At 44.3% G+C, this 18,135-nt stretch overlaps 1 protein-coding gene across 1 annotated transcript in view; it reads left to right on the top strand.

Moving 5' to 3' along the window:
- Positions 1 to 18,135, top strand: part of CADM2 (cell adhesion molecule 2) — a 1,264,184-nt gene that overhangs the window by 947,660 nt on the left and 298,389 nt on the right. The window contains exon 5 of the mRNA XM_029578402.1: positions 2,446 to 2,583. Within this exon, the coding sequence (XP_029434262.1) occupies positions 2,446 to 2,583 (138 nt within the window). The remainder of the gene's footprint in view (positions 1 to 2,445; positions 2,584 to 18,135) is intronic.

Raw genomic sequence — 18,135 nt, 5'->3', positions numbered from 1 at the left:
GTCTATAGACCTTGTACTCTTGAAAAGCAGAAGGTATAAAATAGAACGTTGTGAAGGGGGTTTTACACCAGAACCTCTGGTTTTCACCTCAGCTCCTCCCAGCGTTTTTCTGTTCCTTCATGTGTTTCTCTTGTTGATTTTCCTTCTTTTGTCATCCTGTCATTTCCTGAAGAATTGCTCCCCCCATCCCCAAGGTTCCATCGAGACAAGAGAGCGTTGAATTCACAGCGATGTCCAGGAAATAAGTTTTCTGCTCCAAGCTTTATGTGATTCAGCAACCCAATTAACTCAGATTGCTGTAGTTCATTGAAAGCGCACCTGTGTACCTAACAGCTTATAAGATTCCCAGATTGATTTTCTTGTTTGTCCCTGAACTTGACTTACTTTAGACATGAGCAGCCAGACACAGGAATTTAATATACCTAATTCAAACCTGTAATAATAAAGTTAATCCAGCTAGAGAACATGTTTTGTGCATAGTATATGAAAAAAGCCTTTTTTTCCTTCCAGGCCCACTGTGATGTTTATGCAAAAATCTTCATAGACTTAGTGATAGGGGAGGGGCACATGGCAGAGAAGCTCAAAACCTAGCATTTCAGGATAACTACTTTTTCATTCCTAATGCTTTCTTATTTTTCAAAGGCTCATGCAGGACTTGCTCCATTCAGCCTGATAAGTGGCTGTACAATGTACCATACTGCTACAACCAGTGCAGAAAGTCTGACATCTGACAAAGCAGTTGATAAGCCTGCAGACTTTGCCTTACAGGCTGCTTAGATATGTTGACAAGTTTTGGCTTAATTTGGTCTAATAAGATGTCCCCTGAAACAATTCACCAAATCTTGGTGGTAAAGTTTAGGATTTCGTTTAACAGGCGTTTATGTGATGCTATTGACATCTCTACTTGAATGCATTTTCTTTATCATATACCCATGTTTGTTATCAGCTGTTTAGTCACCCATACAGTATAGTTAAATATAAGTCATCTGATGATATCCCATATAGGATATCATATATGCCATTAAATATAATGGGTCCTATTTTTAGTGGGGTTTGTTGCATTCTATGCAGATGGGAACATTTCTTTAGAATATAAGAGGATCCATATCTTAAATGGAAAAGGAGCGTGTGCACTTCTACAGCCAAGCTTCTTATGAGTAACCAAGAAAAGTCAATTCTGCATTTATCGGGCATCCTTAATGTATTCTGTCTGTGTCTTATTTTATTGGTTGGCAGTACCGCAGCTGCATCTAATGAGACTATAGCTTTGCTGAGCTACTGGGTCAGTAATGTTTGTTACAGCTGCTTGATTACTGGCGCGCTGTACCAGAGCAGCACTTCATGCCGCCTCTAGGAACAAATTGCTTTACCTGCTGCTCTCTTGTAATAAGGGGTCCCCTTTACCTTTTCCTTTCAAAGGAGGATATTCTCCCCTGCACTACCCCTTCCCACCATCCCCACTCCTGTGCTTTAAAATACCCTCCCCCCCCCCCCATCACTGGTGGGGTTGTTTCTAGAATGTATAGTTTTTGGGCAGAATCTATTTTCTCGCTGACTGAAAATTGGACAAGAGTAAGGTGATCATTAAGAATAATTGGTCTCAAATCCATTCTTATTTATATTGTCTGACACAACCTCACAAAGTGAGAGAAAATCTTTTCCAGCTGATTTCTGACATAGCATTCTGGTTTGTGTCGCCTACATAGAAGAAACTTGCACAAAGCCTGACTTGGCCAGTTGACTGATTTAGCGTTTTCTGCTACATAAATCTCTCCTATGCAACATAGCGTTCTCCCTACCCCCCCTCTCTCCCTTTTCCTCCTCTGCTCCCCTTCCCCTTTCCCGGTTATTTGTAATTTCTATTTCCTTTTCTCCATGAGTTTATTGTGAACCGGTATGATGTGTCCCACGAATATCGGTATATTAAAAGTTCATAAATAAATAAATAAATAAATAAATAAAAAATATAGGGGAGAAAAAAGCCCTTGTAGAACAGTGCTGCTGTTGAAATAATCATTTATTTATTTTATTTATTTATAGGTTCTTCTATACCGCGGTACGTATAGCAATACATCACCTCGGTTTACAGTGAAACATTAATTTAGCAACAGGCTTTACATGTAACAGTATAAAATAAACAGTAAAACAATTAATAGCAACAGGCTTTACAGGCTTTATCATCTCTGGATAAGGCTTAATGAGAATGTTAATGGAAGAACTGAGTTATTTCTGTAAGAATCCAGGGCAACACAACCTGTGATGGACATCCTTAGTAAATAGTTGTGAGTGTGCATCACCTTAGAGATAAAATAAATTATAAAAGCCAAACCACACAAACCTCTTCTTCTGCTATACCATTTAAAAATTTCTGAGATGAGACGCCAAAAATTTGTGGTCTAAGATGGATGACTTTTCTGTGAAATATCTTAATATCTATGTTTCTAGGTGTCCCAGAAAAGCCACGGATAACTGGATTTTCATCACCTGTCATGGAGGGACACATGATCAAACTACTGTGCTCAACTTCTGGAAGCAAACCAGCAGCTGATATCCGATGGTTCAAGAATGGACAAGAAATGAAAGGTAAACAAATGCTCTCCAACATCACCAAGATCTGCTATAGTTTATGCATAGTAGAATAAAAGCTTTCAGGACAGAAAAAAATTGCAATACATACATGCACAATTATTTATATTTCTAGATGAAACAGATATAATTTAAATATTTTTATTAGAGAGATTCATATTTCCAAGTTTGTTGTTGAATGCCATGGAAATTGTTTTGTACAACACTCAGTAAAACTGATCATCATATCTAAATTTCCAAGTATGTTCAATGTGATCTCCAAAGTATAACTAACCTGTGTACTATGGTTCTTCAAAAACACAAATTGTAATGATGGTATTCCAAACCTATTCTATATGTGTGCATAAAGAAATGGACTTGCCCTAGTGACTGGCCAATGTAGAGGTATGCACAGACATTTTGTTTGTTTGTTTTTCATTTGAATTATTTAAACCATACATGCTTTTACGTGCATAACCCTTGGAGCTGTATTTATTTATTTAAAATACTTATTTAATAAAATGTATGAATCACTTTCCAGATTTTACAATAAAATTGCCCCAAGCAATGTATATGAGAATGACATAAAACAATACATATAACCAACAACAAATACGTAATCAGTATAAAATAAAATCACAAAAATAAAATGAAACTTCCTTTATAAACTGTACCACCACTCTGTATCCAAAATTCAGAGCGAGGAACATATTAACATACATAAAATCATTGGTAATTCAAAATATAAAACCGAAACAACACAATTTAACTTTCAGTCTGCATAATAAGATTACACACAAAATCAAATTACAAAATTTCAATTTTCTATGATGTGTGTTCATAAACTTGATGTGGAGGCTAGGAGGGCTCTCTGCAACTGTTGTAAAAGTTTTTAAAGATTTCTTGAACTCTTGCTATTGTCTTTGCTGTGAAGTGATAAAGGAAGGGAGTTCCAGACAACAGGACCAGAGATGGAAAATACACTTTCATGTATTTGTCATGCAACACAAGAGGATGGAATTTCCAGAAAATGTTGGTTAGATGAATGGAGAATGTGAGCAGGAGTATAGAGTTTAAGTGTAGTACTGATCCAGGGAGAGGTAACATTATGAAGAAAATTATAGATAATCATTGCCAGTTGTATTTTATCGAACAGTATATTGGGAGCCAGTGAAGAGATTGTTCTGCTGGGGTAATATGGTCACATATATTAATATCAGTAAGCATTGAATAATTTGAAGGAGCCATATTGTATTTTATGGCAAACTAGAGTATAATGAGTTGCAGTAATCCAGCCTTATGAGAATCGGTGATTGGAGAATTGTTCTAAAGTCAGAGGGTTCTAGAAGTTATTTTAGTGGTCATAAAAGACATAGGCCTACATTTATCAAATTGCTATAAATAAAGCAGAAATAGCGTCAGCACTAAAAATAAACGGGCATGGTTAGACTAATTTCCTGTGTATCACATTGCATGGGAAATTATCGAGGTGCGCATTGTGGCATGCGTCACTTTACACAGCGCAAGTTGATTTGACCATGTCACGTTATTTATCTGCTTTATATATACCAGCTTCTTGCAGCTGCCTCATTGAGAGTGTCAGGCATTTAGAGAGAAGAGGAAAGTAGGTGAGTTCTTGGTTGGAGTTTAGTGGATTTAGAGAATAGCGATTTCTGAGTGAGTCTCAATTACTGTAATACGTTACTAATTGAACTACACGATTATGCTATATGCCCCCTACAATTAGTTCAAAATTCCGCAGCCCGTATCCTAACAGGGATCTCTCACAGGGATCACATATCACCTATCTTGTATTCCTTACACTGGTTACCAATAGAGATGTGAATCGTGTCCTCGATCGTCTTAACGATCGATTTCGGCTGGGAGGGGGAGGGAATCGTATTGTTGCCGTTTGGGTGTGTAAACTATAGTGAAAAATCGTTAAAATCGTGAGCCGGCACACTAAACCCCCCTAAAACCCACCCCCGACCCTTTAAATTAAATCCCCCCCCCCTCCCGAACCCCCCCCCCCAATGCTTTAAATTACCTGGGGATCCGGCGGTGGTCCAGAATGGCGGCGGTCCGGAACGGCCCCCTCAATAGAATTGTGTTGTCTTCAGCCGGCGCCATTTTTCAAAATGGCCGCCGCAAAATGGCGGCGGCCATAGACAAAAACGATTCGACGGAGGAGGTCGTTCCGGACCCCCGCTGGACTTTTGGCAAGTCTTGTGGGGGTCAGGAGGCCCCCCCAAGCTGGCCAAAAGTTTCCTGGGAGTCCAGCGGGGTTCCGGGAGCGATTTCTTGCCGCGAATCGTTTTCGTACGGAAAATGGCGCCGGCAGGAGATCGAGTGCAGGAGGTCGTTCAGCGGCGGTCCGAAACCCCCGCTGAACGACCTCCTGCAGTCGATCTCCTGCCGGCGCCATTTTCCGTACGGAAACGATTTGCGGCAAGAAATCGCTCCCGGAACCCCGCTGGACTCCCAGGAAACTTTTGGCCAGCTTGGGGGGGCCTCCTGACCCCCACAAGACTTGCCAAAAGTCCAGCGGGGGTCCGGAACGACCTCCTCCGTCGAATCGTTTTTGTCTATGGCCGCCGCCATTTTGTGGCGGCCATTTTGAAAAATGGCGCCGGCTGAAGACAACACGATTCTATTGAGGGGGCCGTTCCGGACCGCCGCCGTTCTGGACCACCGCCGGATCCCCAGGTAATTTAAAGCATTGGGGGGGTTTCGGGAGGGTGGGGGATTTAATTTAAAGGGTCGGGGGGGGGTTTTAGGGGGTTTTAGTGTGCCGGTTTTCCTGCCCTCCCCCTTCCCCCGATTTACGATTTTTTAACGATAAATCGGGGGAATTGGTATTGTATCGTGGCCCTAACGATTTTTTGACGATTTAAAATATATCGGACGATATTTTAAATCGTCAAAAAACGATTCACATCCCTAGTTACCAATCCATTTTAGAATTCTATATAAAATCCTCTCTATTATACATATTCTGTTATACATTGACTTGTCCACATGGTTATGTACCCAACTAAATATATATCAACCCAACAGAAATCTACATTCAATGCATAAAAATTTATTGCAAATCCCTAGTATATGCAGTGCTAGATTTGACATCACCAGAAGACGTGCTTTTTGGTAGCTTTCCCACTAATCTGGAATTCTATTCCTGTGTGACCTAAGGTAGATCACCAATCATAAAGAATTTTTTATAATCCTCAAAACCTTTCTTTGTTCAACGACATTTAATAATGGTGCAGCATCTTAACTTGTCCTTAATAGACACCCCTCGGCACTTTAATCACATAGCAGCCCCTCCTGTGCTTTGTTTCAACCATTTTTTCCCAAACTAACTGGCACAAAGATGTTCATATGATCTACCAGTCTGATTGCATAGATTGTTTATACCTTGTTCTACGTTTTTCTGTTTTTTATATTTTATATTATTTTGTGAATGTTTTATCCTGTAAACCATTTTGATCAACAAACATTGTGAAAGCAGTATACAAATACTTTTAAATAAATACATAAAGTTGTCCTGTTCCCATCTGTTTACCTTGACCTTTGTGTCTTGTCTTTATCTGTGATGGAAATTTTTGTTTGTCTTTTCAGTTTGTGTTTGGGTGAGGTGTGGTGGTAAGGTGGAGGATGAGTGGTGAGGAGGTGTGGTGAGGTGAAAAGGAGGGAGAGGTGAGGAGGAGTGATGAGGCATGGTGGTAAGATGGAAGAGGAGTGGTGAGGCAAGGAGGAGTGGTGAGATGTGATGGTGTTGCTAGAGCATGATAGCCAAGGGGAGAGAAGAGAGGAAAGCCGTGAGGAGGGGGAGGAGGAGGGAGGATGAGGGCAGGAGTGCTAGGAGGAGGAGGAAGCAGAGTAGAGATAGGGAGGGGAGAAGGGATAGGAGAAAGCAGATGGGGGAAGGGGGATAGGCAAGCAAGTCTGGTGGAATGAAGATAACAGGCTTGGGATAGACAGAGAGAGCCGAGGGGAAGGGAGTTGGTAGGGTAAGTGAAGGGGGAGGAAGGGAGGGGAGAGGAGAGTGAGAGTCAGGAAAGGGAGGACACCACTCCGGAAGCAGAAGTGGCATCCCCTGGCAGGCAGGCAGGCAGCAGGGTGTGTTCATCTGAGGGCATTGAAGTTCAGTCCAGAGGACAATGTGATGATCATTGCTAGGGTCCTGGAATGTTATGTCATGCTCTTCAGCAACCATGTGGCCAAGACCTTGAGAGCATCAAAGCTCCAGATCTGGTGCACCATCGCCCAAGCTATCTCAAGGCACAGTGGCATGAGACACAGTGGAGAGCAGGTGGCCCACAGAAACCAGGACATAAAGGCCCAGTTGAAGACCAAGGTGGTAACCACAACCTGTATATATGGAAGACTGACAGAGGAACCCCTTGTCTGATTGTGCTCACGCCCATGGAGGAGCACCTCATCCAATGACTGGGACCGGATTTGTTCGAGGGTATTGGCTGAGCAGCTGGACACTGCACAAGCCGGAGCCAGTAAGTTCACCTCTCCTGTAAATGGCAAGACTGTTACAGTTGTGCACATCATTTGCATAGGATGTTCACATAGGGGCAGATCTTCTAACCTGTACGCGGGCGTAGATTTGTTCGTGCAACCCGGCACGAACAAATCTATGCCCGATTTTATAACATGCGCATGACACAATTGTGCAACTTGCACGCGCCGAGCCACGCAGGCTTCCTCCATTCCCTCCGAGGCTGCTCCGAAATCGGAGCGGCCTCGGAGGGAACTTTCCTTCTGCCCCCACCACCTTCCCCTCCCTTCCCCTATCTAACCCACCCCCCGGCCCTACCTAAATCTCCCTCCTACTTTATTTGATAGAGTTACGCCTGCCTCTGGTTCTTCTAACCCTAACTTGCGTAACTTGCGTACGCTGGCTTGGCCACTGTGCCAGAGGACTTGGGAATGCCCCCAGCCCTACCTCCATGCCCCCGTCCCGCCCCCTTACCGATGCCACGTCCACATCCCTGCCCCTGATCTGCTCATTTTTGAAAGCGGACATACACGCATCCCAGGGCTTGCGCGCGCCGCCGAGCCTATACAAAATAGGCTCGGCACGCACAAGGTTTTTTTTTAAGGGTCACACGCGTAACTCTTTGAAAATCTACCCCATAGATTGACATGCAAAGTGTTCATTCTCATGCCAAACAGTCCATGTGTGTACCGCTTGACTTTGATACTTATGTCTTCTTTGTTTCCACAACAGCTCTTGCCCACGACTCTGCTGGTCCCAACCATCAAGCCCAGGGACCAGCCAGGCAGCAGCACTTTTTGAGACCCTTTGCTTATGAATGCACAGTCACAGTTCAGCGAGGAGGAGGAGGAGGCTTCGCTCAGAAAGCCCACTGAATGTGAACTTAAATCTTTCTTAGTTTTTGGGTACTTGCCAGGTTCTTGTGGCCTGGATTGGCCACTGTTGGAAACAGGATGCTGGGTTTGATGGACCCTTGGTCTGACCCAGTATGGCATGTTCTTATGTTATTAAGTTTCATGGAGAAAACCAGCCTGCATGGCACACAGTTGAGCCAGCAGAAACTCGCTCCAGCACACCACATAGCCAACATGAGGCAGCAGAAACTGAGCCAGAGCAGCCCACTAGTGCCCTCATGCCACTTCTGGAGACCCAAATCTCTAATAGGAGTGCTAGCAGGTCTCGAGCAACCCCCGAAACAGCTAACCCGCTCTGGCAGCTGAAGTTCTTGGAACCATGCACACCCCCAAATAACAGAACAGTTAGGCCCACTCCAAGTAAAGAGCATCAGGGTTAAGAGGGTGGAAAAGGTACACTACAGGCAAATATCTACTTATCCAGAAATGTGACACACCATATCTGAGGTCTGATCGTATCTCTGAGGCATCCGTTGTAAACATTTGAAGCACAGGATCACTTGTGTAGAAAGTCAATCTGTGCAAAATGGATGCGCACACACTGCCTGCTCTGGTGTGTAGGGCCGGTGCTGGCTTTTTTTTTTTATATAATTTATTTTTTATTAAGTATATTAATTACATTGAAATATACAGAAATGTATTTAAAGTTATACATCTAGATACATAAAATGCAGTAGAAATTTTACTTATACATTTCTGAACTATATAGAACGTTTTTAGAAATATTGAAACCTACTAAACAAAAAAATCCTTGAGCAGATAAATCAAAGAAATATCACATCATTTTGTGTCAACTGCTTCTTACTTTGTTTTAATGCCCCCACTAAGGATATCCTAGGGTTAGGAATCCAAATACTTGCGCAACTGTTCAGGCTGATTAAACATAAACTTTGAATTCTGATACTCAACTATGCAACGACATGGAAAACGTAAGAAAAATGTGGCTCCTTTTTGAATAACCTTTTCACGCAATGCTATAAACTCCTTCCTTCTACTTTGTGTGCTAAACGCAATATCCGGAAAGATTCTTACTGGGAAGCCATGAAAATTTAATTTTTGATATTTAAAATATGTTCTAAATACCTGATCTCTCTCTGCCATGTCTACAAATTGTACTATCAAGGTTGCTCTCATTTTAATTTCCATCCCTGAAGATTTTTCTAAGAGATCCGATAGATTTATATCTTCCCTCAGTTCTCCCTGTTCTTGATTTTCTCCCATATTAGCAATCTGAGTAGTGTAATATATTCCAGACAACATAGGTATTTCCTTATCTGTATATTTTAATATACTCTTAAGGTAACTTTTAAACAGTTCCTTTGGAGATAACAGGTGAGTTCTGGGGAAGTTCAAAATCCTCAGATTAAACCTTTTAATCTGATTTTCTAGTTGTTCCATTTTGTCTATTTGTAATTTTTCAGATTTGATCAAACTAATCTGTATTTTCTCAATCTCACTTATTTTTGTTGTTATATTATTAATTGACCCATCTAGTTTTTCAATATTTGTTTGTACCACCAAGTTCTTACTTATACCATCCTGTACAATTTTTGCAAGATCATCCAACGATTTTTGCATCAAGAATATCATTTGTCCTATTTCCTCCAGGGTAAATTTCCTAGGAGTTATTACTTTTATTCCTTCTATCAGTTGTACATTGGATCCCAATAACCCTTTATCCTTAGTCTCCATTTCAGGATTCACAGTCTCCTTAAGTAAACTCAACTTAGGATCTTCAAAAGAAATCTCTCCTCCTCCCTTTCCTGTTGTTGGTTCTGGAGTAGAGGGAGCTCCAGGACTTAACGAGATCTCATAAGTCAGGGAGGACTGGCTCTGCTCAAAGCCAGGACCTCCAGCGACTTCCCCTCCTGGCGAATCTAAAGCAGTTTTCCCAAAAAGGTCATAAACACTTGGTTGAGTCCCACTCACGGCGGGTGTAGATGTCGATACTCTCCCCTTTCTCTTGGTATGAGGCATACCAGAAAGGGGTTTACCAAGTAGAACAAATAGAAACAGTACCTTAGAAAACTGAAGTCCTCCTTGGGGGCACAATAGTCACGTGTTTTCGGTTTCAATGGCTGCTGTGATGGAAAAACGAAAATTCCTCCACACTCTCCCGGCGGATCCCGGCGAATCCTGGCGAAGCCGGGCAAAGCCGCGCGCCCCTTAGGTGCGCGGCTTTGGCGAAGCGCCGACGGCGGGGTGCCGTATGGACGCCGCTGTTATTGGCATCTGTTCAGGCTCCTCCCACGAACGTCGGGAGCCAGCTGGTGAGTAGCAGGAAATTCAAACAGAGTTAGCAGAATGCTGCCTCTAGGAAAAAGTCCACAGCAAGCACTGCTCACCCGATGGACGCCGCTGTTATTGGCGTCTGTTCAGGCTCCTCCCACGAACGTCGGGAGCCAGCTGGTGAGTAGCAGGAAATTCAAACAGAGTTAGCAGAATGCTGCCTCTAGGAAAAAGTCCACAGCAAGCACTGCTCACCCGATGGACGCCGCTGTTATTGGCATCTGTTCAGGCTCCTCCCACGAATGTCGGGAGCCAGCTGGTGAGTAGCAGGAAATTCAAACAGAGTTAGCAGAATGCTGCCTCCGGGAAAAAGTCCACAGCAAGCACTGCTCACTTGATGGACGCCGCTGTTATTGGCGTCTGTTCAGGCTCCTCCCACGAACGTCGGGAGCCAGCTGGTGAGTAGCAGGAAATTCAAACAGAGTTAGCAGAATGCTGCCTCCAGGAAAAAGTCCACAGCAAGCACTGCTCACCCGATGGACGCCGCTGTTATTGGCGTCTGTTCAGGCTCCTCTCACGAACGTCGGGAGCCAGCTGGTGAGTAGCAGGAAATTCAAACAGAGTTAGCAGAATGCTGCCTCTAGGAAAAAGTCCACAGCAAGCCGGTGCTGGCTTTTTTGCTGCCCTGTGCGAACAATTACTGTGCTCCCCCCCCCACCCCCCCTCATTGATTCATTCTCTGTCCTGGGCTCAGCGAAAAACACCCAGCTCCCTTCAGTGATACAAACTTTAAAAACTGACACCTTCCCCCCCCCCCCCCAACCCATGGCTGGTGCAAGGGTATTAGGTGGCCTAGGTGGACCTTATAGCCTTGCACAATGCCCCACCCCATTCCACACATACAGATAAGAGTTATGCATTTATATTTTCCATGAAAACTCCCCTTTGTGCATCCCTTCATGCATCCCGTAGTGTTAGCCATTCCCCATGTTCTTTTATATCCCTTGATAACAATCCCCATATTTAAATGTTTAATGTATTTGACAAAGGTAACGCATAAGTTCCTGCAAATTTTGTTTAAATGTGAACCGATGTGATATGTAAAATCGAACACCGGTATATAAAAGTAAATAAATAAATAAATAAATAAATAAATAAATAAAATAATGCACTTTGATGAATGATCCTATTAGTTTGGTTGTTACAAGCAGAGCATTGGATCTAATATAACACTAACGGGTGAATTTTTAATCCGTCATGCATGTAAAATCCTGGGGTTTATGCATGTGGCTGGGCCTTGCGTGCACTGTGCACATTTTAGAAGGGGCCCAGCTGTGCACGTAACTTCTGTTATGCGCAAAAGTGCCATGCCGAAGAAAAGGTCAGGGAGGAAGGTAGGGAGGGGTGGAGCTTGAGGCGCCGGTACAGCAGGGATTTGCCGCTGTGCCGGGGAAGTGCATGCCAGCATAGTGCTACTGCTCCTGTTGAGGAGCAAAAGGTAAAACAAACCGGGGGTATATATAGGCATAGGGAGTGGGGAGGAGAGGGGAAGGGGAAGGGAGGTTAGGGTAGGGAGTAGGGAAGTTCTCTCCAAGTCCACGCCTTAATTGGAGGGGAACTGAAGAAGGCCACAATGCTTCGTCACGCAAATTTTGCATAATTGTACCTCCTTGTGCGCACCAAACGCACATGCATGCACGTATTACAAAATGTGATGTGATACCCATGTTCGAATGTCGGTATATAAAAACAAATAAATAAATAAAATAAATAAAAATAAATGTGCATGTGGCCCACCGATTTTATAACATGCGCTTCCTGGCGTGCACACATGGACGCTCGCGCATGTTTTAAAATATACCCCTAAGGTTCTGAACATTTTGGGATAGCTGAATGATATGGTTGTCAAATGAGAATATAGAAGGAATGGAAGAGAGTGAATAGAGATATTTTCTTAAGAGCCACTTATGTGCATAAAACTGAGTGTTGTGCATGCAAGTGTCATTGAAAATTGCTCTAAAAAAGTCCACTCTAACCACTAGAGTGTTATAATTAGTGAGGTTTGGGTGGACTCTTGGACACTGTGGCAGCTGACCACTCCCATGGGGGAAAGTCCCGTGAGGGGCCACAGGTCAGGCTCAGCTCAGGACACACAAACACAGAGATTGATCTTTTATTAGACAATGAGATGAAGCCACCAGAGGTGGCAGTGGTGAGCAGCAGAAGTAGCCCAGCTGGGCTAGTATCCCTCAGGCACTGGAACAGCAACTCTTATGGTAGCAGTGCTGTAGTGGAAAGAACTGAGAATAATGAGTACAGTGGAATATGCACAAAGCCCCAGTATGGAGAACCTCAGGATAGGGAGTGCAGGCCCTCGAGGAGCGAGTACCTGATCCCTGAGAGCTGAGAAGCTTGAAGGTAATGTACTCACACAGCGGTTCCACATAGGAGATGGCACTAGGGCTGGAACAGAGGCAGGCCCTCGAGGAGTGAGTACCTGGTTCCAGGGAACAGCTCTGAGGTGAAGATGGTAGTACTCACTGGTGTTGAAGATAGCAAATCCTTCCAGGCAGAAGAGAAGGTAGGAACAGGCAGCAAGTCAGGGAACATGGGCCCTCGAGCGAGTACTGGTTTCCTGATAGTGACCTGAAAAGCAAGTGAGGCCCCCGAGGAGCGGGTACCCCATTAGTGTTAAGAGTCCAATGGAAGATTGGAGAGGCAGAGTAGCTGAGTACGGAGAGCGAATCCCATCCGTAGGGTTACCCTTGCTAACTCAAAGGCTAGCAAACATCGTAGGCTTTAAATATCCGGGCAGCGTGACATCATCACAGGGGGACGCCCCTGAGGTTCGCGCCAAGTAGGAAATAAGAGTGAGGGCCACGCGGCGCACATGCCCTAAGGTCCCTGCAGAGCATGGCGGGAGGCAGCACCCAAGCCGGTCCGGGGACGCTGGAGAGGATGGCAGGCAGACGCCGTGACAGCCAGGCATCCATTCACAGCAAGAGGAGGTGCAAAGAAAGAAAGGTAGGTGGAGTGAAGCCGTCGTCGGGAAGGGACGGTTGCAACAGTACCCCCTTCAAAGGATGATCTCCTCTGCGGGTACCAGGTTTTGGTTTCCAAGGATGCGAGAGATGAAACTGATGGAGCATCTCTTTGTCAAGGATATTAGCCAGAGGCTCCCAAGAATTTTCTTCGGGGCCAAAACCTTCCCATGAGAGAAGGTATTCCCAGGTTTTGCCTCATTTGCGGACATCAAGAATGGCTTCAACCTTGTATTCTAGGTTATAGGAGATGGTTCCTGAGATTTGGAAGAAAATTCACTGATGATGAGTGGTTTCAGAAGTGAAACATGAAAAGCGTTATGAATGTTCAATCCAGGTGGTAACTTCAGACTGTAGGTAACATTGCCAAGATATCAGAGGATTGGAAATGGTCCAACAGTAGCGAGGAGAAAATTGCGAGGAGGGTAACTTCAGTCTAAGGTGCTTAGTGGACAGCCAAACTTTGTCACCAGGTTGAAAGACAGGTGCTTTGGAATGATGAACGTCATAAAACATTTTGGCTCGATCACTCGCTTTGAGTAGCATTGCTTTCGTCTGAGTCCATAATTGATGAATTTCTTCAGTAGTGGATTGAGCTGCTGGGGACGTCACTGAGAGCTTCGGTGGAAGTAGAGGTGATGGGGAACGTCCATATACCACTTCAAATGGTGTTGATCCAGTTGATGTTGCTGGATGAGAATTAATGGCGAATTCAGCCCATGGGAACAGTTCGGCCCAGTTATTCTGACGGCAACTCACATAGGCCCGAATGAACTGTTTCAGGGTTCTTTTCATCCGTTCTGTTTGGCCATTAGATTGAGGATGATAGGCAGATGTATAATCTAGAGAGATGTTGAAGAGTTTGCACAGGGCCTTCCAGAATCTTGCCGTGAACTGTGATCCTCGATCCGAGACTATGTGTTTCGGTAGGCCATGGAGGTGAGAGATATGGACTATGAAGAGCTTCGCAAGTTCCGAGGCTGAGGGTAAGCCAGGTAGTGCCACGAAGTGGGCCATCTTGCTGAAGCGGTTGACTGTGACCCAGATGATATTCATACCTCCAGAAAGGGGTAGATCAACTACAAAATCAGTAGCGATAATTGTCCAGGGCTGTTCCAGAGCTGGAAGCGGTTGCAGCAATCCCCACGGTTGGCCAGAAGTAGGTTTGTGCTTGGCACAGTTGGCACAAGATGCCACATAGGAGAGTGTATCTTCCTTGATAGTTGGCCACCAATAATACTTCTGTAGCTTCAGCAGGTTACGGCGTTGACCAGGATGGCCAGCCAGTTTGGAATCGTGTGCCCAATAGAGCACTTTCTTTCTGAGATGCTTTGGCACGATGGTTTTACCAGCGGGAACAAAATGAGTAGCCGCTAAGATGACTTTCTTCGGGTCAATTATGTGCTGCGGCTCTTCCAGAATATCCTCCGAGAGAAAGGAGCATGATAGGGCATCAGCTCTGGTATTCTTGTCTCCGGGGCGATATTTGAGCACGAAGTTAAAGTGGTTGAAAAATAAGGATCATCTAGCTTGTCTATGGTTAAGATGTTGCGCATGGCGGAGATACTCTAGATTCTTGTGGTCCATAAACACGGTAATTTGATGTTGAGCGCCTTCGAGCCAAGGCCGCCATTCCTCAAATGCCAACTTAATAGCCAGGAACTCTTTGTCACTGATCCCATAATTCTTCTCTGCCAGAGAGAAACATCATGAGAAGAAAGAGCAGGGATGTAAGGACTTGGAATCTCCAGTCTGGCTCAGAACAGCCTCCACATCGACATCAGAGGCGTCGACCTCTACGATGAATGGCTTGTTGGGGTCCGGATGCAATAACCATGGTTCCATGGAAAAGGCAGTCTTTAAATCTTTGAACATGGAAATGGCCTCTGCAGAACATTTAGAAGCATTGGCTCCTTTTCGGGTCATAGCAGTCAAGGGCACAAGTAAAGAAGAATAGTTCTTTATAAAGCTTCTATAGTAATTGGTGAACCCCAAAAATTGTCTCAGGGCCTTCACGCTGGTAGGTTGGAACCAATTCTTGATACTTTCTAATTTTTGGGGATCCATCTGGAAGCCATCTTTAGACACAATGTAGCCAAGGAAAGTCACAGAGTCTTTATGGAATTCGCACTTGGATAGCTTGGCGTAGTCGGTGTTCTTGGAGTCTTAGTAGAACTTGCTTGACGTTTTCTAGATGAGTCGACAGATTCTGAGAAAATATCAGAATGTCATTTACGTACACTACTACACTCTTGTACTACAAATCCCACAGAATGTCATTCATCATGTTTTGGAACACAGTGGGTGCGTTGCACAGGCCAAAGAGCATTACTAAGTACTCAAAATGACGATCTCGAGTGTTGAAAGCCATTTTACACTCGTCACCACTGCGAATCTGGACTAAGTTGTAGGCCCCCTTCAGGTCAAGTTTCGAAAATATCTTGACCCCTGAAGCCGGTCAAACAGCTCTGAGATTAAAGGCAGGGGGTAACGGTCTTTAATCATAATCTCGTTCAGACCTTGATAGTTGATACAAGGACGTAAGGTTCCGTCCTTCTTCCCCACAAAGAAGAATCCTGCACCGGCTAGCGACTTTGAAGGTCTAATGAAACCTTTCTGTAAATTCTCCTCGATGTACTCGGACATAGCCTTATTCTCTATTGCAGAGAGTGGATAGACACGTTCTTTAGGAGGTTCAGTGTTTGGTGTCAGCCGAATGGCACAGTCATAAGATCTGTGTGGAGGGAGGATGTCAGCAGCTTCTTTGGAAAACACATCACTGAATGATGCATATTGAGGCGGCAGTCCTGCCATCACTGGAGTTGTAGGCATTCTGGCGACAGGAGAAACTTCCTTGAGGCAATTGCTATGACAACCTGGGCCCCAGCGGGAGAGTTCCAAGGAGGACCAGTCGAATTGAGGCTGATGCAACTGCAACCAGGGTAACCCCAGAATGATAGGGTGCATGGCCTTCTTTAACACAAAGAAGGGAATTGTCTCCATACAGAGGGCTCCGGTGCAAAGAGTCACTGGTTCGGTGCAACAAGTCACATCACTGGGCAAAGACTCTCCATGGATAGATGACAAGAGTAGTGGAGCTTCTAAAGTAACGAGGGGAATCCTCAAATGTTCCACCAGGTGTCGAAGTATAAAGTTACCTCCTGCCCCCAAATCCACAAGGGCAAGAGTTTGGATTGTAGCTGGTCTGCAAGTCAGGGAGACTGGTAGAGAGAGAGCGCAGGAGAAGGCGTGGTAAGGCCTAAGAACAGTCCTCCTGCAGAACTTAGGCCCGTCAGTTTTCTGGACGAATAGGGCATGTTGGGACATCGTGACCAGCTTGTCCACAGTACATACATAAGCCATATCTCTTCTGAAGTTTTCTCTCTTTTGAAGTCAAATGGTCGCGACCAAGTTGCATCGGTTCTTCTCCACTGGCAACATGTACTGCTGGAACCATACGAAGTGCAAGTTTAGCACAAGTCTCCTTCTGAACTGCTCCTATAGTAGGCTTGAGTTCTTTCACCTTATCATGAAGCTGGTGGTCAATTCTAGTAGCCAAAGCCACTAGTTCATCCAGCCAGTCAGGTGTCTCACGAGCGGCAAGCTTAAGAACATAAGAAATTGCCATGCTGGGTCAGACCAAGGGTCCATCAAGCCCAGCATCCTGTTTCCAACAGAGGCCAAAACCAGGCCACAAGAACCTGGCAATTACCCAAACACTAAGAAGAACCCATGCTACTGATGCAATTAATAGCAGTGGCTATTCCCTAAGTAAACTTGATTAATAGCCATTAATGGACTTCTCCAAGAACTTATCCAAACCTTTTTTGAACTCAGCTACACTAACTGCACTAACCACCTCCTCTGGCAACAAATTCCAGAGCTTTATTGTGCGTTGAGTGAAAAAGAATTTTCTCTGATTAGTCTTAAATGTGTTACTTGCTAACTTCATGGAATGCCCCCTAGTCTATTATTCGAAAGTGTAAATAACCGAGTCACATCTACTCGTTCAAGACCTCTCATGATCTTAAAGCCCTCTATCATATCCCCCCTCAGCCGTCTCTTCTCCAAGCTGAACAGCCCTAACCTCTTCAGCTTTTCCTCATAGGGCAGCTGTTCCATCCCCTTTATCATTTTGGTTGCCCTTCTCTGTACCTTCTCCATCGCAACTATATCTTTTTTGAGATGCGGCGACCAGAATTGTACACAGTATTCAAGGTGTGGTCTCACCATGGAGCGATACAGAGGCATTATTACATTTTCCGTTCTATCAACCATTCCCTTCCTAATAATTCCTAACATTCTATTTGCTTTTTTGACTGCTGCAGCACACTGAGCTGACGATTTTAAAGTATTATCCACTATGATGCCTAGATCTTTTTCCTGGGTGGTAGCTCCTAATATGGAACCTAACATCGTGTAACTACAGCAAGGGTTATTTTTCCCTATATGCATCACCTTGCACTTGTCCACATTAAATTTCATCTGCCATTTGGATGCCCAATCTTCCAGTCTTGCAAGGTCCTCCTGTAATGTATCACAGTCTGCTTGTGATTTAACTACTCTGAATAATTTTGTATCATCTGCAAATTTGATAACCTCACTCGTCGTATTCCCTTCCAGATCATTTATATATATATTGAAAAGCTTGTCCTTCAAGCAGGTATTCAGACCTCTGAAGAAGAGAGTTTTCAGGCATCTAAGTTCCCAGCATAATTCTTTAGCAAGAGTCTTGAACTCTATAGCAAAATCAGCCAGTGGTCGGTTGCCTTGCTTCAGGTCCACCAGGTCAGAATCAGCAACAGTCACTCAAGCAGGATCATCAAAAACGGATTTAAATAATTCTAGAAATCCATCAATATCCTGCAGGATTGGG

Source organism: Rhinatrema bivittatum, chromosome 15 (genome assembly GCF_901001135.1).
Source record: "Rhinatrema bivittatum chromosome 15, aRhiBiv1.1, whole genome shotgun sequence".
NCBI lineage: Eukaryota > Metazoa > Chordata > Amphibia > Gymnophiona > Rhinatrematidae > Rhinatrema > Rhinatrema bivittatum.
The sequence above is the reverse complement of the archived record's forward strand: the minus strand, read 5'-3'. Positions and strand labels throughout refer to the sequence as shown.